The 27,065-nt window shown below is 37.5% G+C and overlaps 1 protein-coding gene across 1 annotated transcript; it reads right to left on the bottom strand.

Annotated features, from left to right (window-relative positions):
* Positions 1-535: 535 nt before the first annotated feature.
* Positions 536-27,065, bottom strand: SLC13A4 (solute carrier family 13 member 4). The gene is made up of 16 exons (XM_062570029.1): positions 26,967-27,065; positions 20,860-20,988; positions 18,130-18,266; positions 17,395-17,576; positions 15,570-15,624; positions 13,884-13,923; positions 13,142-13,219; positions 11,525-11,715; positions 10,098-10,217; positions 7,099-7,200; positions 6,018-6,119; positions 4,858-4,955; positions 3,582-3,712; positions 3,024-3,185; positions 1,336-1,473; positions 536-673 (listed from the first exon to the last, which is right to left on the bottom strand). The coding sequence occupies exons 1-16, from the start codon at positions 27,063-27,065 to the stop codon at positions 536-538; spliced, it is 1,902 nt and encodes a 633-aa protein (XP_062426013.1).

Genomic DNA, 27,065 nt, shown 5'->3' with positions numbered 1-27,065 from the left:
TCCAATATAGTGATGTCTCACCTCAGAAAAAGAAGAATAATCTACTTTTCTAAGTAGGCTTAGAAAACTGTGGGTTTAGCAATGTCACCCTTCATTTACTGCAGGAGTCAGAATGGTGGGAATGAATATCTTTTTGTTGAGTGCACTGGTGTGTATTTGCTTTTTTTCTGTCACTGGAGTCTTATATCACCCATTTTATAAGTCCTATGTAATTATTCTAGAGCTTGAAAAAACTATAGACTGAGAATCTGGAGGAGAGGTTACTTTCAGAATTGTGGTATCACAGGAAAAGCAACAATACATCAATGCTAATCTATTTTAATCTCATGTTGATTTTCAGAACTTAAAAGCTTATGCAAAAACTTGATGCAGATGATTTTCTTCATGGTTTGGCCCAGGATCCAGATTCCTTATATACATAAGTTTTCTCCTTTCTTTCAGATGTGCAATTTAGATTAAATATTTTGTCCCAAGTCACTTTGGTCTTGCATGTTTTGTTTTGTTTTGTTTTGTTTTGTTTTGTTTTCATTACAAATTATGTTTGGCTAGTGATGTTACTGACCACTGCCCATTCTGGAAATGTATTCAGCTGGAAGAGTCTAATTCCCCATGTGTTAATTGCCACCATGACAACAACTAGACCAATCAGATTTACACCCAGGCCAGCTTTCACCTGCAAAAAACAAAACACAACAGAGCATGACCAATGATAATTTGATCAAGAATAGTCAATGTGGAAGAAAGAAGGCAGAAGGGTGCACGGTGAAGAAAGGGCATGCCCAAGCACTTTTTGTTTTTTGTAGAATATATTTACATAAAGTATGTGTGTCTGTTGGTTTCTATGTATAGTGATAAAGTATGTATACTGATTTCTAGAGCCATAAAAAGCCCAATGAACATTGTGTATCAGAACATATATTGTGGGAGACTTCAGGAGTGCTAATCAGAGGTATATGCAGCTCATCAGAAGACTCTTAGTTTGTTGCTTGGATATCTCAATCACACTGTCAGAATGGGGATTTTAACCACACATAGCAGGGTGACTGCATGATTAAATATGGAACTCTGTGGCAAATCTCATTTCTTGTAATCTCTCAACTTCCTCAAGCACTCTGCTCTTTAGGCTATTTTATTAATTTGAAAAAAAAGGTGAAAAATATGTATATCCTAATGTAGATGTTCTTAATCTGACAGCTCCTATAAAATAACAGCAGTGCAGATCAATATGACTTTATACTAACACGGATAATGTTATTATTATTGGCTGCTGGATGTGGGGACAAGATGTTGAGGCTGCATAAAGCATGAGAGGATATACCTGATTTCAAGACTCACCATATCTTTGATCTGGCAGTGCCCATAACTGAAGACAATGGCATTTGGAGGATTACCCACTGGCAGCATCACCGCAAAGGAGATACACATGGTGACAGGAATCAGAGTATATAAAGGGTTGATAAGCAGAGTTTCTGACTGGAAGGAGAGAGGAGGGGAGAAGTTTCACTTAACCGTTAAAGGCCACTGCTTATAATTAGGATAAAAGGACCTTCTCTGCTTTATGTGATGATAACAAGATTCTACAAATCTCAGTTCCCATATCTAAACCTGAGACTCAATATTTTTCTTGTATTTTAGAATTGGGTAGTGGTAGGATTTGAAGCTGGTAACTCTCCATGGGTTTTTGTTGAGCCATTTCACACTGGAAGGTGGTGGACGTTACTTCTGTTAGATCTTCCTTGTTCTTTCTCCCCCTTGTTCTCCATGTCACTGTGTTGTTTCTTCTTGTTCTAATCAGTGATCCTGCTTTCTGTCTTCATCCAAGAGAGATCACAACAAACTGACATGAGAAACTTCTTTCAGCTGTGGAAGATACTGAGAACTTTCTCTAAAGTCCTTCTGAACTGTGAATAGAAAAATTAGGTGTTTGTGGTCCAAATTCAGATTGTGAGGATCTGATAATGTTAGAATATTCTTTAGAATAGTCCAAAGAATTGTTCTTCCACTACAGCCTTCAGTGGTTGTTAAATTTTGCATTTTAGTTTGCATTGCCATGGATTAGGTTTATACTGCAATGAAAGGGAATGCTAGCTTCTTTTCAGAGAGGGAAATGTCTGTAGGCTTCTTTTGCAGTCAAAAAAGAGAGACTGCCTTAAGATGGAAGTTCAGACCTCTGAAAGTAGATAACCACTTTAAATTTCTCCTTAGGAAGATCTCTTTCTGAGCTGAGCAGGGGTGAATTTGAGCTCATAAGCCATTCTAATGTAATTACTTATTTTCATCTGACTGTATCTTCATATTACCCCAGAGCTGTTCACTGTAGCATACTCTGGGACTACTCAATACAATTATTTTAACAGGGAAACATGATTCATTACCTGCATTCCTAATAAGTAAAGTTTCGTATTACATAAAAGAAAAGAAATTAAGACAGATTTCTGTAACTGCTATTCCAGTACAGAATGTAACTTGTATTTCTTTCCTCTGCCTATGTCATCAGTCCCCTGATTTTTTCTGTCCCTTACAAGCATCTCTGCTTCTCATGTTGGATGCCAGCGTACTTACCAGGCCTCATCTTTGAACACGTTTCAATCTGATATAAAATTCACTTTTACAGCCTTCTCTTAAAAGTAGTGAGTAGGTGACTACAAACCAATGAAAAACACATTTAAAATAATATTTTGAAGAGTATCCCAACCCTCAAGCTTTTTATGAGTTTCACCAATATCTTGCTGAAGTTCTCGTCTTCAACTTCCCTCATGTTTACATTATGCACCCCTTAGGGCAGGAGCTGTATTTTTACCTCTCCTGAGAGGTGCTGAATACATTTCCCTGTGCTAATATATGCTTTCAGGCCTTTTGGCTGGCAGAGTTCATTAATTCTCCTAAACCCAAGAAAGCAGAACAACAGCTTGGGAACAGATACTGGGCTCCATGCTCTCAGAGAGCCAATACCTAACCTCCCGAAGCATTTCCACAAGCCTGTCAGGAAACAACAGTCTAAAAATATCATTGTTTTTACTCACCATGCTGCATAAAATAGGCAGAAAGATAGTTATGGTTGCAGGATTGCTAACAAACTCCGTTACCAGGGACACCAAAATGCAGGCTAGCAGTGTTACAGCCCAGTAGGGAAGGCTGCTCAAGGACAACATTTGGCGTCCAATCCATGTGGAGAGGCCAGAGGTCTGGGGAAAGGACAGAAGTGCAAGAATTATTAAATACATTGGATATTTTTAAACCAAATTCTTCTCTATGGAAGACGATTCTCTTGCGGCAGAGACAGCAAATAAACAATGTTTAGGTCAATACTCTTTGCATTCCCTTTTGATGACTAAACTAGATTTCAGTCCAGTGCCTAACAAATTGTTATTCATAACATAAAAGACACACAAATGTGTCTTTTGGTAATAAATGGCACAAGCTGTTGATAGGCATTGTCGATGGGCAGAAAATCAGAACTGAATAGGAACAAAGTGTGAGCCCACCTTTTACTTCAGCATATGAACTAGAGTACTAAAAATCCAGATTTATCTTTTTTTTTTTTTTTTTTTTATAAGGTGAGATAAAATCTAGCTCAGTACCTTACATCCAGCTGCTAAGGCATAACCACCTCCAACCAACACTACAATCTCCCAGGGCATGGTCTTCTGGAAGTCCTTCCAGGTAATGATCGGATCAAACGTATTAATGTCTGTTGACCTTTCGCTTTCTTCTATATCAAAATAAAACAAGTGTGTAACCAATATCACACTGGCATTTTTGTAGAGATCTTTGCATACTTCACACTAATAATAATAATGTAAAAATCTGTGGGATTTATCTTGAGAAATAGATAAGGAAGATGATAGTAACCTATTTCTCTGGTTAGCTCAGCCTCAGGAAGTGTAGCATATTGATTCCAAATGCTCTGACTTTCCCTTGGCTGCTCCGTTGATGCAGATAAAGCTCTATGTTTTATAGTATAGGTATTTGAAGGACTGTCTTCTGTTACATATACTTGTGTCCTAACTATCTGTAGACTAGAAAGATGGAGTTACAATGTTTCTTTTTTTTACTCAAATAAAGACTCTCTCCAGTAACCCATAATGCTTGATAAAGCTCATTTATGTTGCCAGATTTTATCTGAGGGTATTATTTTTAGATACCTGAGTTTTCTTTTTGAAGTAGGATTTAGAGGGTTTTTTTACTTAACTGCTGCATGCATCTCAGTATAAGAAATAAACATATCTATATACATTTATAATCTCTACAAAAGACTAACGGCAGGAAGCTCTATTTTCATGCATGGCTGTTTAAACTCTGACACAGCAAACTGATTGATACCTCAGAGAGCTACCAAAATGTGAATATGAAATAAGAGTAATTATTATCACCAAGAAGACTGTGACAGCTACATTGGCAAAAATTTGAGCTTTTCAGTCTACTGACATCTACTGATCTCTTCTACATCTTCTTGATTAGATTACCAGTGAATTTTTCCATACAAGTAATGATCAAAATATTAACTAGTGTTTCTCTTCAGTCAAATTTTCAAACCTCTCCATTACAGTTCTTAATATGGAACTGCATTTCAACCTTTCATAAACCTCTGTTCTAGGTTTTGATAACTCAGTGTAGACACAGAAGAGATGGTGGCCATAAATGCAAGATCTGTTTGTAATCTGCTGGATGAGAATACATGAACTAAGGCATCAAAATGGGTGTTTGATGCAGAAAGGAATGGTATCAGAGGATAAAGTGAACCTTGACCTTCCACAATAAAAAATCTGTTCTTGGGCCATTTAACAGACAGCAGAAAAATATCCTAAAAGACACTAGAAAATGTGTCATATCTCGTTCTTGCCACATCCTTCTCACCTTTTTCCCTTTTTCCAAAACATGGCTTCTTTGCTGGAATCAGGAAAAGGAGAAAACCAAGAAATACAGAGACAGTGGCATCAGTCCGGTAGCCTTTTCTAGGAAAGAAACAGTGGGTTATCATAAAAACACACTAACAGAGACATTCCCCAACAAGGGGCATGGCTGCAAGCAAATAGTTACAAGTGGATTTGTATTTCTTTTTTTTCCGTTTATTAAATTGTCTCTGCTCAGCAGTTATTAACATTGCAGTGACAAAAAGATCACTTTTGGTTTATAGAAACCCAAAGTTTGATTTCTATAAAAGTTCTAGTTATAGAAAAATATTATGTTTACTAGAAGGAATAAACAGTAAACACATTCTGGGGAAAAGCCCAAGTAATCTTGTATAAACTAATTGGAGATTGATTCTGAATATTACTTTTAAATAGTTATTTTCAAAGTGCAGTCTGAAAAAGTACTTTGAGGTGTGCTAAACTCCAAAAAGCATCAGAAAATCTCAATATTAGATATTGTTTTTCTATCTGAATTAGAATGAAAAATTAAAATAATTTTATATAGTAGAAATGGAAAGAAATTTTCACTTCTATTCATGTAGACATTGATAGGTATTGTTTACTGTAGTTACTTTTAATATAAGTTATTTGAACATTATTTGAAAAAAGGTATAATTGTCACTTTTCTGTCTAATATTTAATTGAAATAAAAATGTTTCTGATAAACCTTATTTTTACAAAAATGCGGTTTTTGTCAAAAATCATTCCCTCAAAATGACATTAAAAAAAATCCCACAAGGTTTTAATGTGAATTATAACAGTAATCTATTCCAAAAAGAATCCTAGTGGCAGCTATTCCATGAATGCATTAAAATGTTATTTGCTTTTAACTTCAGAATATGAGTCTCTCATTTATTATCTTAGAATTATGTTTATTTTACCATCTGTTATTAGTTTACTTTGCCTTGCTAAGAAAGAAGAGTACAGTTTACTGCTGTGTGAAGAACTGTAGTTTTAAAAGCAAAAATCCTTAATTTTGAATGAAGATTTGTTTTTTACCACCTTGTTAAAAGTTGCTAATGATATTTGATAGCCAAAAGTTATTGCAGAAAGTCAGCACATCCAAGACCAAGCCTTTACTGCTACTTAAGGAACTTCACTTACTTCTTAAAAAAAGATGACCATCCTGGTACAAAGCCAGGCTCACGAGTGAACCAAAGCAAGGTCATCAGAATGAAGAAAAACCCAGTCACCATCTCAGGATAGCTAGAAACAAAATAATAATTAAAAAAAAAAAAAACAAAAAAACAAAAAAACAAAAAAAAGGAATCAAATTGAAGGTCAATTTGAAAACCCAAGAGCAAATTACAGAACCGAGGAATTAGAAATTAGTTCCAAAAAAGGGGGAAAAATCTATAAGGAAAATAGAAAGGAAGAATAGTTTGAACTACAGAATTCTACATCTGGGTGCCAGCTGATAACCTACTACACCCAGTAAAGAATAAAGCTAAATATGCCATTATCTGTATTTGTACTTCAGTTGTTCATGGCCAATTCCTAAAGAAAGATATTTATATGAGCTTTTTATGTATTTGCATCACTATCAGATGAAATACTGTAACAAGGTAAAGCTCATGTTGCTGTTGCATTGTAAACTATTCTATTGCATTTTTTAGAAGCCTGTAGAAAGCGTGACAGCAGGTGGCAATTAAATCAGCACAAATATTTTGAACTTGTGGAATAAATACAAGATTAAAGGTGGCTTGAGGGCACTGAGTTTTAATATATGATAGATTTAAATTAAGTTTGGTTTCATAGTTTCATGTTTAGAGACAGTGTGAGCAAAGATCTAGATTCAGAGTTGATTATGCTAAAATTCAGTGAGTTCATCTGCTAAAATTTCAGCTAAACAGCACAAAAATCTTTTGATAAGGGCTGATGTTATCAGGTATCATCCCTTTGTAAAATGAAATTCTTGCAAAATAAGTTTTTTAACAAAGATTTCTTGCTATCACCAGTAAGGATCATCACCAACTGGGAAGACAGAACTTCTTATGATGGGAGATAAGCCTTTGCTAATAGTGAACTTCTCTCCATCAAAATAAATATGTGATTGAATTGACACAATACTGACAGTTTAAATATAATTAAATATAATACATGAGCCAAAAGCAATGCAGAGGACAAAATGAAACGAGGGTTCTACCAGAGAGGCAAATTCTTGAAGAAGGAAGATCTGTTTTACCTAACATTTCCCAGTTTCTCATATTCTTCCTGAATTCTTCTCTCTGACATTTCTTCTCGTTTGGTCTTCTTCTTCTTGCTCACAGAACATGTCTCTTTAAAACTGAAGTAAATAACACAGTAAGATTAGAGAAGGCAGTCAAAGAAGGCAGAAAAGAAGATGTTCTATAAAGTAACATCAACACAGCAAAATAAAAATTTTAGTTGCCAAGGGCTGTTGGGAGAAGGTGTGATTTTGGCAAGAGCTGACAGTAATGGGAAGGGAAGTTATTGCGTGTAATCTTTGTGCAGTTTGGTTTCCAAGACTTGTGAGACACCCTGCCAGAGGCAGTGTGAAGGCTGTGTGTCCCTGAGATGCTCTGACTCATGCTGACTGGTATTGCAGAGCCGCCCAGAGCTGTGGCTAGGTGCCCTTTCCCTAGGCCTTCTCACACTGTCTGGGGAGGCCAGATCTTTCCGGTGCCAGAAATCTTCAAAGGCTATGGCTTGTTTGCACCATCCCATAGAAAAACTGTGACACAGGTCATCTATGAATAGATTTTCTTGTGGGAGAGCTGTACACTTTCCATTCGGGACAAGGGTATTCAACACATATGAGGCGCAGTCTGGCTTCTGAGTTTGTGTTTGTCTTGAATATTTGGGATTCACACTGAGCGGTGGGTGAGAGCTCTCCCGGAAATCCCAGTAACTTCTGCGAGTTGGCTGTGGGACTGACAAGGCTACTTTCAGTATTTCTAGCAGTTTCTAAATCAGACACAGTCAGTGCAGGAATGCACTGTCTCTGCCACAGATGCCAAGACAATCAGCATAGTGTTTTGTCGTGGTGAAAAATGTGTGTACTTCTATCAGGGAAATAGAAGGACAAGCCTCTTTTAAAGTTGAATACTTTTAAACTTGCATTATATTTATATGCAAATTACATGAAGACCTCAGCTTACACAGATTGCCAAACTATAACAAAGCTGGGACACTTCTGATTGAAATGAAGAAGCTTGAGAGCTCACTTTAGCTTGTTCCTTTTACTTTTTCCAGTAGTGTCCTCTAGCTGTACTTTGAGCCACAGCGCTCTGCTTTTCTGCTATACCATCTGTCACGCAGAGGAGTGAGGTGTAGTTTGGGAAACCTCTGCAGTTTAAACTGTTCTGAAATAGGATGCAGCAGCTGGACTTCAGTGACAAAAATACATTGGAAGCAGAACAGCCTGTTTTTAAAGTTCTTGCTATTTTAATATATCATTTGTTACCCCACGAGAGTTCCATGCTATGTGACTAGCGAACTAGAGGACTGATATCTCCATCCCTCTGTCTGGTTCAGGCCAGATTTTCAAAGGGATTTGAGCAGTTAAAGGTGCAGATAGACTCTGTCTGATCTACAAAATGTCTTAAGTAGGCTTTCCATTTCTGTTGTAACCGGGCATCTATCTACACTGTTGTTTTTATCACACTAAGCATTGTCCTGCATGTCCAACTACTTAAATATCCTTGCAAACTTTCCTATTAGACTCCAGTAAAACCCACCAGCAGTAACACTACTGGAAGTGAAGAGCTATACAAGGTTTTAATGGTCAGTTCTAAAGGGGTGACTCTAGCTTTCACTTTGCTTTCCTGGAATTAACTATTTGGTAGGCCTGTTTCCCTTCTCTTTTGATCTAGTCTAGAGCCTGCCATAAGGCTTTCTAGGCTAAAAAGCAAGTCTGAGATATTGTTCCGGTGGGTCAAATAACAGCAGAGTGATTACACTGTGCTTTCTAGGAAAAGAACATGCACCATGAACATTACTGGAATTCAATAAACGTTTATACACAGGAATTAGGTTGCTGTTTCAACATTTTATCCATATTGCTTGGCTTGGGAAGATGTGAAGGCAAAACACTGTAGTCAAGCTCCCGACATAATATATTCTTTAATGAACTGCAGTGAACAGGAGCCAGAGATTAAAGAGTCTTGGAATCAAAAAGCACTTCTCAAGAAGTCAATAATGCTGCAGTCTCTGGTATTCTTTAGAAAAACATTAATCAGCATGAGGTCTTGGATGCAATGTGGAATTTCAATCATTATAATTAAAAAAAAAATTGAGGATCATGTTAGAACCTGTTTTCTCTCAAGATTAAGAAAAAGAAAGCCTAATTTACTTTCTCCTTTAATTTGGAACTACAAGGCTCAGGGAACTGACTGAGAGGACACAGATATTCACCTCTAAATTACCCCTTCAAATCTAGTCAAGGTCAGCAGCAAGCAGAAGTCATTATCAACTTATACATTTTCTTAAGTGATATAAATTAGTGATGTCAGATCACCTTACTTTTTAGAGTAAACTAAATCAAATTAAGACCACTTTAATTCTGAATAAGTGTACCTGCACCACAGTTTAATGCAGATTAGCTAATCCACTCTGAATGCACACATTTAGTCAATTTTCATTAACTTTGCTGAGTGTCTCTGCAAAGAGAAGACATGGTATAAATGAACTAGGAGACAGAACCTTGTTCTTATTTTCTTCACTTGGTAATATCAAAAGGTATTTGTCTCTTAGGCCATGAGTCCTTTCCACTTTAAAGAAAAATATATGTGAAGTTGTTTACCTTTATTTTTAACTGGTTTTACATTTGCTTTGTAGAGCTGGGAAGAAATCTGAGAAATAACTTACTCTCTTCCACTTATTCTTCCACTGATCTTTTCAGCTGCACTTTTCCAAAAAGACTTTTAACAAGATTTTTGGTCCACACAGGGCTACTGTTATGAGTCAAAAAGTCAGTGAAATATGTAGTAAGGATTTCTATCAGGAATATCTAGATGTTCTACTCACATCACTGTATTATGTTGCCTATACATCTCTGATAAGGAACAGGATGGTCTCCTGTAATAGTTCTGGCACAGAGAAGAAAGTTATGCTTTTGTTTTTGTGATTTGTGACAGGGAGCACCATTATGAGACGTGTTCTAATAGAGCCACACAGTGTTCTGCTTTTGTAATCCATATATTTTTAGTAACTTGCACTTACTTGCAACCCAAGAACAGCCAATGCATCCAGAACCAAGTCAGGACCAACATGATGAGGGAGATGGGGAAGCTGAATAAAAACCAGGTCCCAAAATTCACCACATCAGCATTTGGATAGTGACTGTAAAGGAAACAAAAGTTGCACAAGAAATTGGAAGGGTAAAAGAACAGACACCTTCAACATGCATAGACACACACACATATATGCACTTATGTATGTATATAAGTGTATGTATATAAATCTGTCATGGTACAGTAAAAAGGTTGTATCAGAATGTATTTATGACTGACTGCTGCATTGCACGTGCAGAGTGAAACCCCTTTCTGAAGAATATCCATCATCTGACCATGCATGACCAAGAGATGAGCCATATAGCACTTCACATCCTTAAGACCAGATGGCCTGGATTGTCTAACCAGCTTAAAAAGCCTTCAGAGTTACCAGAAATTAAATCCTGGCCTACCTAAGGTTATCATTAAAACTCTTTTTATTGTCTGTAGAGCTGAGAATGATTTTGCCCATAATCTCTGTATATCTTACCATGCACCACACAAATAATGACTATACTGGGCTCTAACAAAGATGTCTGATGTGCGATTCATCGAAGGGTCATAATAGCAAGATCTTCTTTGGAAATGCTGTGAAATTCAAATGTTTGGGCTGAAGATGGATTCCAAATTCAGTTTCCTTTGTTACCACCATTTCAGAGAGAGAAATCCAGGGCATAATGGCAGCGGTGGCAGCAACAGAATATGAGAAGTAGATCTGAACTTGGCTGCCTATCTGTGCATGAGAAGATACACCACTAGTTCACTCTTTACCTCTTCTGAAGGAGGTGGAATTCCTGTCCTTCAGAGTGCCAGGCACACAGGATAAAGAAAATATTTAGCTGATCATAGAGTTGCTTCCCATCTTTTCTGAAGCAAAGGTTCAAGGCCATGTTTCTAAATTTATTTATTTTTTCACTACTTGTTGAAGCAGCCCAAGTAGCGCTAATTGTGCCCCAGGTTCATCATCAGAGCTGGCTTTCTAAGAATGCCTAGAACACTTTAAGGTTGATTTTGTGACATTTCTTCTTCACATGCATTTCTCTTTGTCTTCTTCATTATGTTTGCATGATTTTAGTTAGTGTTTAATTTTCTGGAATACCTGCTCCCTTCATGTTATTCAATTAGCAGTATCAAAAGTAATTGCTGAAAAAACGAAAATGTTATCACATACTGAGGAATGGGAGAAGGACATGGGTATGTAGGAACTAAAGCTTCCAATTTCAGTCATTAGCCCATAGTAATACTTTAGAGAAGAAAGAAAATTTCCCTTCAAATAGACTAGCTTACAAGAGGTCCCTAGGGTAATAAACCACTGAGAAAGCCACAGAAGTGGTAGTGACCCAGTTGCTATCCTCACACATGCACAATATCACTTACTTGTTGAAATGTTCTAAGAATATGAGGCTAGTGGATGTCCCTATGATGGTTGTCAGTCCTCCAATGGTTGCAGCATAGGAGATACTTAGTGAAAGGCATTTACAGACCATATGGTCATGTCTGGATTGATACTGGTATTTAGTGGTCAAGTCCAGTTCTGTTGGCTTAGGAGGCAGGACCAGTATCTGAGCCTGTAAAGAGATATATTCACCAAAGAAAGCAGTAGATTATAACAGCCCAGCCCGCTCCAATGCCAAGGCACTACTGAGTCCAGAGAAACAAGAGGTTTGCATAAGAAGGAGCAGGCTTTTTTCTTTGTGGGGATTAACTGGGATCAGAACTAGAAACCTGCACAACTGAAATTGCTTGATCTGTGGCAGAAATGTAGGACAAACAATAATTAGACTTTTGATCACTGTTTGACCCTGCTCTAGTTCTCACTGGAATCTCAGCTGGATACGACGGCCTTTGTGAGCTGCAGGGATTGCAGTATTTCAGCAGTAGGAATCCATAATCCTTGAGGCTTATGAGCAGCCACCAAACAAATGCTTGGTGCACTTTTTGCACTCATACTGGCTAAGAGCCTTTAGTTAAGAATAGAGTGCTAGTAATGGGAAAAGTGCGTGATAACAGACTGGGAGGTGGGAAGATGAGAGAAAAAGCTGCAAGAAAATGTTGCTCTGAAGAAACTTCCCTAGCAGAAAGTATCCATGTTGGTAAATGTAAATCAACATGTTATATTAGAAATAAAGGTACAACATCTTAGGTCAAAACCACATAGAACCCAAGGCTGTAATTTAGGATCAGGAGTAAGGCAGCAAGTGAGGTAGACATTTTTTTTTTTCAATTTGTTAATTTGGACTTGGGTTTATGTGATAAAATCAGTGAAGCTGTAGGTCTATCATCCTCATCATGGTATCCCTGCTCAAATCTTCACAGACTAAAAATGAAGTGAGCTTATTAGCTGCAAAATAACCACTGAATGTGTATGGAAGATAGGTTGGGCATAAGAGGAAATCAGATATCATGAGCAAAACCTTTTTTAGATTTACAAATTTAGATTCTTTTCAACTATGAATGCAGACATGTTTGTTAATTTTAGCCTAGTCTTTTCTGACCTTTGCAAAGGACTGCTGTTCTGGGGGATTTTGAGGGTATTAGACAAGACAGGAAGGAGGTGGATACTAAGACTGTCAAACCCATTCATTGAACAGTTGAAGGATCTATCTATGTCCACTATTGTTTTGATTCTGAGTAGAGTGTTAAGCACCAGAGATTGTTAGTTTTGTGTTGACTTATTTCCTGGAGAAGCTTTGCAGAAACGAGTGAGTAAAACAGTCAAATAGAAGGGTAAACTTACAAATATATAGTTGAATGTGAAGCTGAATGAATATTATACCAGTTCTTGGGAAATATCTTACGGAGAGAGGATCCTCTGAAAATACCCATGATAGGGGAATCTAAATGGGAACAAGAACTGGTACAGGACCAAGCCTTGACTGTTCTAAGGTGATGAACAATGATTCAAGGTTACAAGGAAAAAATATGAAGCTGTGATAAGCAGATGATGTTTACATCTGTCCTTTCCCTCACCTGTCCTGTTTAATATCTCCTTACCTGAGGTAGGTGCTGTCCATTGCTTTTGGATTTCACCGTCCCAATAGGGTTGGCTATCATGTGCATGCCATTCATATTCTACTGGGAAGCAAATGCCTTTAGATTAGCCTTTCTTCTGTTCCAAGAGACACTTAGATTAGAAGTGACTGCTTTTAAAATCTCCTGGGTAGTAAGTTTTCTATGGATCTACTACAATTTTAGTTATAAACTTTATTCTGGAAAAAACTAAGAATTAAAAGAATAGGTTTTTTATTTTAAATTTGGATTAAAATTTATATTATGGTAAATTTAGGTCTTCTTTCTCTACTATATAGTAGAATCTAACAGACTCTTTACTAGAAGCTGTGATTTTTAAGATGTATATGTTGTTCTGACTGACTCATGAGTCACAGCTGCAGAAGCTGGCAATACTTGGACAGTAAAAAGTTATTTCTGAACTTACAAGAAACCTAGAGTCTATATTAACCCAGAGTAAATCTACTGACTGGATCTCAGGCTTTCCAATAATATATAAAACAAACTTTACTGAGTCAGTGTTCCCCATCTTGATCTACAAAAGCAGGCTGATATAGGATAAACACAAAGTAGGACGTTCTGTGACATACGCTCTTTGCCAGCAATCACTACTTTCTGTTTAAAATAAAGGAACTACAGTATTTGCTGCAGAACTGTGTAGGCTATTTTGATCTTGCTTTACAAAACAGTATAGCGCAGAAGATACAGGTATTACCTATGACAATACCTTAGTATGCATCAAGGAGCTGAAATCAGTAGTGGTAGCACTAAAACAAAGAAAGGAAAATATGCTTTAATAAAGCCACCCTCTCTTTTCCTCCCTCAAAAGACAGACACAACAGGTAAGTGAAACTTCTGCGGAAGAACTAGTGTCTGTTGAAATGGCAAAAAGATCACCATTTTTAGTACCTCTTAGTACCTTTAGTATCAAGATACCTTAGTATCTTGGCTAGATACATAGGAACAGTCATTATATTACATAGTTCTAGCTCTAGCTGTGTAGCAATGGGAGTTCCACCTCCCCAAAAGCAAAAATATGCATTTCTGATAGTAAACTCCGTTCTAAGATTGGACTCCATTCACAATGTACTGAACCACCAGGCAATGCAACACTACTGCTGTGTTATTCTACTCTTGTTCTTCTTCCAACCATCTCTTCAATGTTGTTTCTGAGTACCTTCCTGTACCACATTAAAGCTTTCACTAAAATCTGTCCTGTGAGGCTTGTGGGCCGTGCAAACAATTCATTAAACCTTTACTTTGATATTGAAATCATATATAATTCCAGAAAATAGAATTAGCTAGTTTATTTTTCCACACCAAATTTCAAGCCCCCTTTCAAGCAATACTATTTTAATAATGGTTCTGTTATGAAATATCCCTTACATACTTTTTAATAGGTCTTAAAGTGATTAATGGCAAAATGCCTGACTGAGAGTTTGATTCCATAATGCACAGAAAATATGTCTGGGCTAAAAAGAGGTAACAACAGAGGGACTACAGGAGAACCCATTAGTGTCCAGATAATATGAAAACTACTCAGAACTTCCAAGTTAACCTAAACCCATCAAGATGTACCGTTAGGATGATAAGGCTTATTATTAAGTAATTTTTAAAGTATGTAACCTGAAGTTACTTCTCTTTTATTTTGAGTATTTGTGAATAAAATAGAAAGCACTCAGGGAAGGATTGCAATTTATTCTTGCTCCTTGTAACAACGTACTCCCTAGAAATTGTCCTATCAAATAGTCTGGGGACAATAGCTTTGTACATTTTCCCAAGTATCCTGAAATGCTAGTTAATTTTCTAAATTAATTAGCCATTTCTTTGATCACCTCTTTTCTGTCCACTGGATTTTACCCAAAATAGAAAAGTGGTTTAAGCTGTTAGTGTTTCAAACTTCTAGAGAACTTTGGATTACTAAAAGAAATATTTTATAGATTTTTTTCCCTCTGCTTGGACATCTGTCTCTTGAATGCTCTTGGTAGTTGAAAGCTTTCCTATGGAATCCTCTATAACTGTCTTCCTTGAGACATGTCCCATGGGCACTCCACACTGTTTGGATCCTCTCCATCACTATTTCATCAGGAGACAGAAACAAAAATCTGCTGACAGCACTCTCTCATACAGCACAAACACAGATTTTTTAAAAAGGTCATTCAAAACCTGAGAAACATTTCCCTTCCCTCTAAGTGACCATAGTGTTAAAAAATAAATGAATACCGGTGAGCTCGAGTGAGATCCAAACCATTACATTAATCCCATTTCTCATACAAGCCTTTGTTGTCAATCACATCTAAAATATTAATTTGTATGCTTCTGTTTCCCTTCCTGGCTCTAGTCCTGTGTCCATCTCATTGCAACCTGTGTAGGGCTCAAATCTCCAGTCGTGATGTACAGGATTCATTCTTACTCCTCATTGATGAAGATAAGCTCCAGTGAAGCTTGGCCATGCTTTTCGCTGAGACCTGCAATGAGAGAAGAGAAGTTGTCACCTCTTGAGGTGGCAACTGAGCTGAGTCCCTGGGCTTCAGTCTAGAGGCACACCATTGAACATGGAAGAGTTACTGCAAACAAAAGCTAGGAAGAACATTCTCAGATATTCTGTGACCTCATGCAGCATTTTATTGTTCTGTATTGTCCTGTTCACATTCTTCTGGCAATTAAAAGACAATCATGTCTATATGATCTAAGGCTAACATGACAGAAGTTCAGCAGGGTTAAATAACATCATTACTCAGCCTGAAAAAAAGAAAAGAAAAAGAAAAGAAAAAGAAATAAAAAAGAAAGAAGAAGAAAGAGAGATCTCTCCCTCCCCCCCCCCCCCCCAATCCCTCCTTTCTGGGAAGAAATCACAGAATCACAGAATGGGTGAGGTTAGAAGGGATGTCTGGAGATCATCTAGTCCAACCTCCCTCCTCAAGCAGGGTCACCTAGAGCATGTTGCACAGGATCACATCCAGGTGGTTTTGAATATCTCTAGAGAAGGAGACTCAATAGCCTGTCACCCTCACAGTAAAGAAGCTTTTATTCATATTCAGATGAAACTTCCTGTGTTTCAGTTTGTGCCTGTTGCTTCTTGTCCTATTGCTGGGCACTACTGATAATAGTCAGGCCCCATCCTCTTGACACTCTCCCTTAACACATTTGTATACATTGATAAGATCCCCTCTCAGTCTTCTCCAAGCTAAACAGGTCCAGCTCTCTCAGCCTTTCTTCATAGGAGAGGTGCTCCAGGCCTCTAATCATGTCTATAGTCCTACGCTGGACTCTGTCCAGTAGCTCCATGTCTCTCCTGTACTGGGGGTCCCAGAATTGGACACAGTACTCCAGATGTGGCCTCAGCAGGGGTGAGTAGAGGGGGTGGATCACCTCCCTTGAACTGCTGACGACACTACTCCTAATGCAGCCCAGGATGCCGTTGGCCTTCTTTGCCACAAGGGCACATTGTCATAGCTCATAGTCACCTTGTTGTCCACCAGGACTCACAGATCCTTCTCCACATTCCAGCAGATCTACCCCCAACCTTTACTGGTGCATGGGGTTGTTCATCCCTAGGTGCAGGACCCTGTGCTTGTCTTTATTGAACTTCATGAGGTTCCTCTCCACCCAGGTCTCCAGCATGTCCAAGTCTCTCTGAATGGCAGCACAGCCTTCTGGGGTATCAGCCACTCCTCCCAGTTTGGTATCATCAGCAGACTTGCTGAGGAGGCACTCCATAAAACTCTCTTTTTAGAATGAACAAAAATAACCCTAGACATCTCATCTATCCCAGAGACTTTTTTTTTTTGGTACCCTCTCTGAACTGAGCTGCCCAGAAGAGCAGGAATGTGTGGAATTGTAACTGAGCACATGATAGCCCTGGCAGCTCTAGGATCCAGAGGAGCCTATTCTCTGCTATATTTCTATCTCTTTCTTCCCAGAGATTTCTCAGTACTTCTTTAGTCTCCAGACAACATCTCCTCCTTCTGACCCCATAGAAATTCTGCAACATAAGAAATTATGACACATGATGTCATAATGTGCATGTCCCAATTTAATCTAAATAGTCTCCCAATTCCACTTCTCTAATCACATCTTCAAACTACGAAAGAAATTTCTATAGAAAAAGAAACAGCACAAATCAGCATCTTTTCCAGTACAAACCAGACAGCGCTGACCTCAGTACAACTTTAATAATACACAATTCTGGTCATTGATTAATGAAGGAGAAAATAATGGGCAATATTGGGAAATACCTATTGGCTTGTTTTCTTCAGTAATGGTGCTGCCTGCAGTACTGATGACCTCACGCTCCTCCTCTGAATTCACTAGCTCCTGGAGCACTGCCTCCATGATTGGCATCACCATGGCCGTGGTGGATGTGTTGGAAAGCCACATGGATAGCAGCGTGGTGCAACACATAAAGCAAAGTAGCAACCTGGAGTACAACACAATGAAAACTGCTTGAGGCACTTTCATAAATTTTATTAGGCCTCCTTACCCAACATTTCCATTAGTCTACTAATTACTACATTGGATCTTTTTTCTCTGTGGATGCCAAAATACTGTGTTGTTTACAAATAAAATGTACTTGTGCTGAGAACCAGCACAAGACAATTCATTATTGGAAACCCATTGCTCCCCCACTTGGAAATCATTGTGTGAGGTGAGAACTAGTGATTTTCAGGACATCCGGCATTACTTTAAGAATGCTTTTGTGTTTGTTAAACAACAGGGAACGGGGGAGCAGAGAGACTAAGAGAATAGACAGAAAACTAGAAGTAATGGGACAAAAAGCCAATGAGTTAGAAGTGGCAGAAAGAGGATGAGAAAATGTGTAAGCTTCCAAACTCTGAAAGCGGTGGTGAGTCAAAACAATTGCCTGAAAACACAGCCAGCCCTTCCTCGTGAAGGGGGAAGTTTGAGTTATTATTTGCTCTTTTAAGTTGCTGCTGTCAATCGCAAACTACCCTGAAGTCAAAGACACTCACATGCCTGGCTTTGCTCCAGCCATCATGACCATGCGTAGGGCTATTCGCTTGTGGAGATTCCATTTTTCTACAGAAGCTGCCACACAGATCACACCCATGAGGAGCAATGTTGTGTTCTTAAAATATTCGGCAGCCACCTGCATTAAGGGCAAGTGGGAAACAATCAATTAAAACAGCAGTAATTACCCTAAGCAGAGGATAATGAAAAGAATTTTGCTATTTGAGTAGAAATCTGGTGTTGTGAGATTTTTTCTCTCTACAGAAAGAATAACATGGAGCTGGAGAAGCTGAAGAATCCATTAGTCAAAATACTATCTTTAATCTATTTAATTTTGTGTTTACAAATAACAGTGTTTTTTACCCCCTTGTTAGTGGGTTTCTTAGCTTTGAAGAGATTGAGAAAGCTCTTATTTCTTTGGGCTGGATGTTCATTTCATGGAGTTAATCATATCCAGCTAGGCCCAAACTGTAACAATCAGAGAAACTGCACTGAGGGCAGCTAGTGATATGCTTTTTCATTCTGGAAATGTCATTGCCTATCCTGTTTATGTGTCTTATGTCTTGCTCAACTGTGGGTCAAATTGTGACTACTCTAGAACTTACTATTTCCCTCCCAAAAAATCCTTTGGAACATGTTCACTAAACCCAGTAGTGAAAGACTGGGATATTGCTGTGATGACCCACAAACCATGTGCCAGAACTTTTCACAGTGGAAACCCATTTGCATTACGCTAGGCAAATAGGGCAGAGTTTTTAAAAAAGAAAACTTTAATTTAAAAGGAATGAGAAAAAATCAACTTGGGGAAAAGCCACTTACTGAGAAAAAATCAACTTGGTAAAAAAAATTCAGAGATTGTACATGGTCTTCCAAGGTAATGTTCCTGAACATGAGAATTACTGAGACATCAACAGATGTCCTGTGAAGGGACTACAAAAGTAATAAATGAAAAAAAAGAAAATGTACATACATACACACACACACACGCACTTTTATGTGAAAGAAAGCTAAATGGGAGAAAATAAAAGTAATAAATAAACATTCAGAGCCTAGCTGAATTTTGTATTTGGTTCTAATGAAATTCCTCACAAGCTGCTTCTGGTGTATTTTTCCAAAAACATTGGTTCTTCAAATTAAAACTATTTTTTCTAACTAAATTTAATCTCTAGCAAGTAAACACAATTAAAATCAACAGGAGCAGCATTTCTTCCATTGATCTCAGTCATTCTCCAACACCTCCATAAAAGTGCAAGAATGACACTAATGGTGTTTTGTGAATGATGCGGGAAGTGTTACGCATTTACTTATATTTATTTAAGTAATCCCCATGGTGACCTAAATAGACTTGGCTGTCATGCTTGTGTGCCAGAACTTTTAAATATCAATTTTCTGACTTTCTTCTGCTAGTTTCTGTTTCATTAACTTTCTTTATTTTCCTGCTACCTTGTTATAAAGAAAGAAAACAAACCTTGAACTGAATGAAAGGAATCTTTTGAGCCAACAGCACAAAGAATCTGTTGTTTCTCTTTATCCCCTTCACAATCATTTTGGAGAAACAAGTGAATGCTAATATTCTTATAAACACTCTCACACACATACTCACACACAGAGCACACAGACTCATGTGCCCCTGTGAGTTATGTTTGGCTTAAACTGCAAGGCAAGAACCCTGGGTTTCTATGGCATTTAGAGCAGCAGACTGGAAATACTGCAGCAACATCAAACTTGCTTATTTTAAAATAAAAGTTTTTATTTCTGTTTCTAAAGCAAATAATACATTCTCTGCAGCTGTTCCAATATCATTTAATTTGATATTACATTGGATTTCTGTCAGGCTGCGCCTAAATTTTGCATCTCCAATATACTGCAGAGTTTTGTAATGAGAATGCCTAAGTACTTTACCTTCGTGTTAAGGGAAATAAAATCCTGAAAATACTTAACTGTGTGTTGCTATGGAAATGTAACTAGGTATATTACACAGTTGCTACATCATTGTCAGGAATAAGGCCATAAAACTCTTGGTTCTTGCTTGACCCCGTTCATTTATGGACATGGCCTGAACTAGATTGTGTTAGAAATACAAAAACTTTATAGTTGCTATATATTATACTGTGTTCTTATCTGCATTTCCAGTCCCTATAAAATAGGTTTGACACCCCCTCCCAAAAAAGAGGGGGAAAAAAGCAGGAAAAATCTGTAGACAGAATCAAAGGAACTTCTCCACATATTCTGAAAGAAAAAGACATTCAACAAAAACTGAGGTAGGCAAATCCAGAACTTATACGTACAATTATTCCTTTCACGTTAGAACTTATGGCCAAAGGCAGTGCTAAGTTTAAGGTGCAGAAAAAATGATTAGACTTTCATCTGGACAATAAAATTATCTAGCATCATGTATGAATCATCTATAATAAATATAATTGAAAGGGAACTTCCCAGTTTGTCTTATAATTGCTGTATACATGGTTTTGGAGGCAGGGAAAGGTGGAATCTTTTGATACAATAGGTGTAGGAAATTGCTGATGATGCAAGAGCTGACAGGATGGACACCCCTCTTGGCTGTTATGGCCATTCCTATGTCTATCTTTCTTTGGTAAAAGAAAGCACTGGTTTGCCCAAGTTATGCATTTGTAAGAAGTATACTTCTTCTCAGACTCCTTGGTCTTACTAACCCACTAAGATTTGTTTTATTCCAATAATTAACTGAGAGTAAAAAACAAAAAAAGAGAGACCTCACTGGACTTCATGACTCCAAAAAGTGGGTATAGGAAAGCAGGAACCAAAGCTGCTGCACCAAGAGGTACTGCTTCAGATACCCAGTACACAGCCGTCACGATCAGCACATAGGCACATGAGGCTTCCTGTAGGGAGAAATCGTTGAGGTTACATGTTATTACCATAAACATGTTGTTGAAGATTTTGTAAATATGTTCACAGAATTGATCCACCTAAGGACCAAAAGTGCTTGACAAGGACCAGGTAAGGATCTCCTGAAGTGCTGTTATCTGGACCCGAAATCTAGGCTATCATCTTGAAGGCCAGTTACAGAAGATGATGATGTTACTGAAAGGTTTTGCACATGAGCTAGGGAAAAACATTACGATAAACTTATTTGTAAGAAAAATAATGTCTCCAAGTGCATTGTCCAGTTTGTTTAATTTCTATAATCTAATATTTACCAACCATTCAACTGTGACTCCTTGGATTGAGCCTGTGGAGATATTATTTCTACATAGCTTTCTCTAATACTGGACAAGCCCAGGAACATGGAGTTTTCAGGATCAGATGGGGATGTTCTCATTCACCATATCATATATAAATCTGTGCAGTGGCTGCTTTGAGAAATACTCTGAGAGGCTGCTCTTTTTAGACAGTATACAAATCTAAATTGTTTGTTATTAGATTTTATTTTCTCAATTAATTTACAAAGACATTAGGAGAAGTTCATGGACCCAAAGGGCTTAGAGGCCGCAGGTTAGAAACCACCAAGTTAATCAAATGAATTTGCTGCTGTGCAAGGTTCTGGGACATTCAGCCTTAACAACACCATGCTGAGCATTCATAGTGGGGAAGGAGAAAGATGGTATCTGCTTGATAGGCTACAATATGTTACAGGAAAAAACAGCTAGCCTAGTCTTGTGTCTCATTGTTTCAGATAGGTATGTCTTTATGGCATTCAGCAGAGCTTTCCTTTGGCTCAGTTTATTAATTACGCTTAGAATTCTAGGAATATTTCCTCTTGCTAGTGAGGTAAACTGAGAGGTCTATGGAAGCCAACAGATCTACACTGATTTACACTAGCTAAACATCTATCTATTCTTCATTATTCAGTGGAAGTTTCATATGAGCACAGCAAGTCTATGGATTTTCAATTCACAATTGTTTAGAAAACTTGCTATTCATAGATGACTACTTGAACTGTGTAACAAGACATCCTTGTGCAAAATCAGTGCGTGCTTGTGCAAATCAGTGAGTCTGTGTCACTCTCCATTTGTTTACAATCAGCTTTGTAAACAAGATGGCAAAATCTAAACTAAGACTATACAGTGGTCTGCATTCATCAGAATGAATCAGTAGCTTTTAACTAAATTCACGTTTATAAATGTTATGTTATATCATGTAATGAAGGGCCATGTTCTGCTGTTCCTGTTTCTTAGTATAGCTTATAATAATAACAGCCAGAACACAGCCCAGGGAAAAGGTTAAGACAGATTTCTGCATGTCATTTCCTCTCTCTGCTTGAAAATTATAGCCAGGCTTATTCAGAAGCCTGGGTTTAGATTAGCTGCCAGGTCCTGGTCTGACCCTTATTTCAGAAATGTGTAACGTTAAACACTTCTAATTCAAGTAACCAGGCCCACAAAAATAAGTGAAAAAGAATTACTTTCTTGCATCAGATAGACTCCAATGACTTTAGAGACTGTAACAAGTCTCTGAAGTGCTATTGGACAAGTAGACAAACTAAGCTCTGGTTTGCCCCTTCAAGATTGGAAAAGCACATCTGAAATTCTAGACCACACAGAAACATGTGCATATTTGTTTCTCTTCCTTAACATTTATGATAGAGTTGTTTATATTTTAAGCTCTCTGGTACGTGTTTCACTAGTTCTCTATGATTGAGTCCTTTAGCAAAATACACTAAAAAAGTGTACTGTAGTTGGAGCTTCATTGTTACCAAGGAAAACCAGCAGGACAAGCTAGAAAAGACTATGTTAGAATGGATGAGACCAGAGTTTGGGGTCTTCTTTTTTCATATTAATGGATTATGGAGCAAACATTTTATGAAATGGAATTTCTGTACTGTTTGAAACTCCAAGAACTGGTGTTAAGTTGATAGCAGCTTCAAGTGACCCTCAGTAAAAACAGACAAATGATTTTGAATTAAAAATGGAAATCATTTAAAAAGATTAGAGATTTATTTTTATGATATGCAATAGAAAGACAAAATTATTTTCAATGAGAATCACAGGCTTACTGTCTCAAAAACATTAGTCAGCTCCCTGCTTAGAAACCCTTATTAGATGTCATGGTTAACGTTCCATAGAGAGTAGAATTAGGGTCGTTTTATAAATATATAACACATTTTTTATTCTTTAACTCATAAGTTTCTGCTAACAAACTTCAGTGTTTGTGTGGACTCTGTATGATACATGGAACGTGTCTAAAGAGAAAAAATGTGTATAATGAAAACACTGATTTTTGTTTAAAGGAGTAGAAATGTATCCAAGAGAAACATTTTTCCAAAATGCATGAAATTAATTTCATCCTAGCATAACCCCAAACTATTTCTTCTTCCATTTAACAGTTTTCTGTAAGTCTTTGAGCATAGACTGTTACTCTCTGTTGCCCTCTATATGTAGCAATAAAGTAGAGTAACAGTGGTAATGGGATAGGACAAAGGAAAAGTATTTCTATCAAAAGCTGACTGGAATGGGCACAAGTTATTGTGTATCCTATACGCTGGTCTGTGATCAGTGTATCAACAAAACTAAATGAAAATACATTTTTAAATGGCATAAAATTGGATAGCAAGTATTGAGAAAACAAAGCTTGATCCTCTCTGCTAAAAACATAATCAACTTGTCTAGCAATTTTTGCTATTTATTTTCCAAGTTCTTTAAAACAATTTTGTTTCCAGGAGAAACCATACTAATCTTTTCTATTCCATTGAACTGAATTTATATATTTAATTAATAGTTACTAGATCTACTAAGTACTGGACTGAAGTATTGACTGTATAATATTAACTATTTTCACCCTTCTTCCTTCTTCTTGAACAGTTGAAAATGACTGTTAATCTAACCCAAAGACCTGAAGCAGGGAATAGGAAAACACAGTGAAATGAGTGAGGATGGTATGGTTGGAGGACCTACAACCTATCTTCAGTCAGTCACTTAGGGGAAAAGAAAAGAGGAGCTGAAAGTAAGCCATGGCTAAAATATTCCACAATGAGGATCATGCGTATAACTTTTGTCACTAAAACATCTGAGGATCTCAAGGTGGTTAAAAAGAAGAATAAACTGTGGGTTGAAGATGTTCCCATTTATAGACGTGCTATGCATATCTTGCATGCAGGCATATGGTTAATCAGTGCAAAGAATCAAGCAGACTACTATCTCTGAATAGATGGGATAACACTGTGATTTTGTCCCTTCAGGCTGTGTGAATTAAAACTGAGGTGAATGTCAACCATGGCTGTTTATGTTCTGTGCCTTAGAGTCCATCCAGCTGAAATTGCATGTTGAGGTATCAGCATCACCTGATGCTGCGCATCTGTCACCTTTCAGCATCTCCTACTGGCTCTTGAGGAGCCATCTATGTGCTTTCAAATGGGTTCAGGGTGGCCACAGGACCTGGCATCTCAAGAGATTGTCCATAGATCACTCAATTCACATGACACACTTCATGATATCACAGAGGGTGATAAAGAAGAAAAAGGAGGTAGAAATGCTTGCCCATCACTGCTAACAATGAGGAAATAAGGACCCAGAACTTGGAAAGCATGCCTTCTTTTTTTCTTTATGTGATAGGGATTGAAAGGTACTTTTGAGCGTCCCAAACCACCTGTACAAGCCACAGCTCAGGTACAAACTTTGGAAAGGGAAGAAGAAAGCAAGCAAAAACTCTCGAGTACATTTTTAACCCAACTATTTATTGTTGTAAAATAGTAGAAAGGAAGCTGTGGACAGTTTCCCTGTAAGACTTATCCACAAGTAATACTGAGTCCTCAGTATTGATGAGCTCTCTTTGATGGCTTTTGCCACTGCACATACTGTTGTCCTTTGTCATTTCCAGAATTGTGCTGATATCATCAAAGAAGCTGCAAGCTGGTTCCCTGTAGAAATGTACATATTAACCACCTGGTAATTCTGATCTCTAAAAGACAGGAAACTAAATATAATTGTCTGGTAAATTAAAATTTAAGTAAGTCAGTAGATGAGGAATTTAATCTTCAGGTTTAAGAAGTAATCATAGTCAATGCATTGTAACAAAGTAAATACTACACTAGAACACTTGAATAGTGTCCTGTCAACTGAGTTTATTAGTTTTAGATATATTCTTGATGGCATTACTAATACTTGTCTTTCCTTATAAGACTCTGGGTCAGGTTCATGTTTATGTTTTACTACTTGTGATCATTTACACATATGCAAAGTGGATTTAAAATATCATTCGATAACTTTTTATATCACTTTGTAGAAGAAGAACATGAAGTATAGAGTGATAATGCAGAGGAACGTGTACTGTATAACAGTTCTTGCAGGAATGCTGTCACTGAACTTTTGTTTCAAAATATGTATGATGGTATTACAGTTCCCCTGGTTATTAAAGGGTTTCGTTATTGCACCCTATTCCTCTGAATCCAGTAGGGAGCCAACCTGAGTAACACTTTAGTGAGTCTCATGCTGTCTAAGAGAGGATCTCAAGGGATATAGAGCATTCTCTATTTACAGTGCCATATGCATGTCAGAAAGAATCTATTCTTAAGCCACCCTTCCAGTGAGATAGGGAGATGAAAGATTTTTTAAAAAAACATGCTTCTATATAAAGATGGGGCTTGCTGTTTCTGGAGAGAAGCATGACTCTCTGTAAGAAATGGCAGAATGGAAGTCAGATTCTGGCAAGACTGCTAAAGTTTGTGTTGTTAGAGTCATTCAAACCCTCTCAATGTAGAAGAAATGGAAAACTACTATAACAGCATAACCAAGAGATAAGCAGTGAAGTTCGGGGCAGGAAAACTCACTAAAATGGAACATAAAATTCATTAGTGTTGGAACATTTCCTTTCTGTGAATCTTGTTTCTCTTTCCAAACAAAACTCTACAGTTTTGTTTTTGAAAAGTGCTATACAATTTCTACTCCTTTGCACTTCTATTTGATAAAGTAGTAGTATTCATAAATTCTCTGGTGCTGAAAGGAAGAATTAATCTTTAGCAGGGTACAGAAAGGATGGAAATCACTGCACCATTTGGTCAGATTTATGGCTAGCTCGATGGAACCCACAGCAGCAGAATTGTTAATACCTTGCAAATGCTGACAAGTTTAACGTCACCATCTCTATGATGTAGAAAAACAGTTATTTTATGCTTTGCAACTGCAGAAAAAAGGCATAAAGAAGGGTTAAGAATATTAAGAAACTCCTAAAAAGTGTCAGGAATACTATCACATTCATTCCTATTCCATGGTCTGCGTGTTAAACGCAAACTATTTCCCACTTTGTACTGTTGTGTGTGTCTTTGAGCCATCATCTACTAGCCACTACCAGGGCTGCAGTGTGGCAGGAGAGGTGTCTACACTTGATTTAGACTAGTAGAGTCTGTGTATGGTCCTATGTGCCTCTTACTGAGACCTAGCTCCTTGCTGTGTTCTCTTGAATTGCTGTCCTTTAAACCCATCCTAAACTGAAAATCCCTCCAAACGTGCTTATAAATAAAAAACCAAGAACACTTAACATATTCCTTTTAAATACCTCTTCTGAAAAAAAAAAAAAAAAAAAAAAAAAAGTTTATTTGGCATGCTTTTGCTGTTCCCCTTCACACAAGCACACTATTGCAAGAAAAGAATAGATACAATATCTTTACCTTAAAATAGTGCTTCCTAGCTTCCCCCATGGTTCTTCAACTTCACTTCTGCCATGACTCAAGATAGCTCTGATGATAACAGTTATAAATTCTCTATGACCTGTATTTCATAGTTCTTCAGATTTGAGTCCTTGATACTTCTAAAAGCAATGTTTAGCTAAGCCCTCACCTTTCTTTTTACCCACTCCAGACTTACCCAGCATGACTACCTACTACACTCAAAGACTTTGTTAAGAAAGAAAATGAAAAGGTACTTACACTGCTGGGGTATAAGAGTGGCAAAGGAAGCAGCAGAAGTGGAATGAGAACAACCAGCAAGAGATTTCTGGATCTGAGAATTTCCTTTATCATTGCCAT

This window comes from Rhea pennata, chromosome 1, assembly GCF_028389875.1.
Source record: "Rhea pennata isolate bPtePen1 chromosome 1, bPtePen1.pri, whole genome shotgun sequence".
Classification (NCBI taxonomy): domain Eukaryota; kingdom Metazoa; phylum Chordata; class Aves; order Rheiformes; family Rheidae; genus Rhea; species Rhea pennata.
Note: the sequence above shows the minus strand (reverse complement) of the source record. Positions and strands in the feature narration are given on the sequence as shown.

What these genes read in the sequence shown, in the direction of transcription:
- SLC13A4 (XM_062570029.1), bottom strand. Translation starts at nt 27,065, where the DNA reads ATGGCAATGATAAAGGAAATTCTCAGATCCAGAAATCTCTTGCTGGTT. An exon ending in GAGTCATGAAGTCCAGTGAG is followed by an intron (nt 18,267 to 20,859) that starts GTCTCTCTTTTT and finishes CCCTTAATGCAG; the next exon opens with GTGGCTGCCGAATATTTTAA. An exon ending in GAGAAACTGGGAAATGTTAG is followed by an intron (nt 6,120 to 7,098) that starts GTAAAACAGATC and finishes TTTTGTTTCTAG; the next exon opens with CTATCCTGAGATGGTGACTG.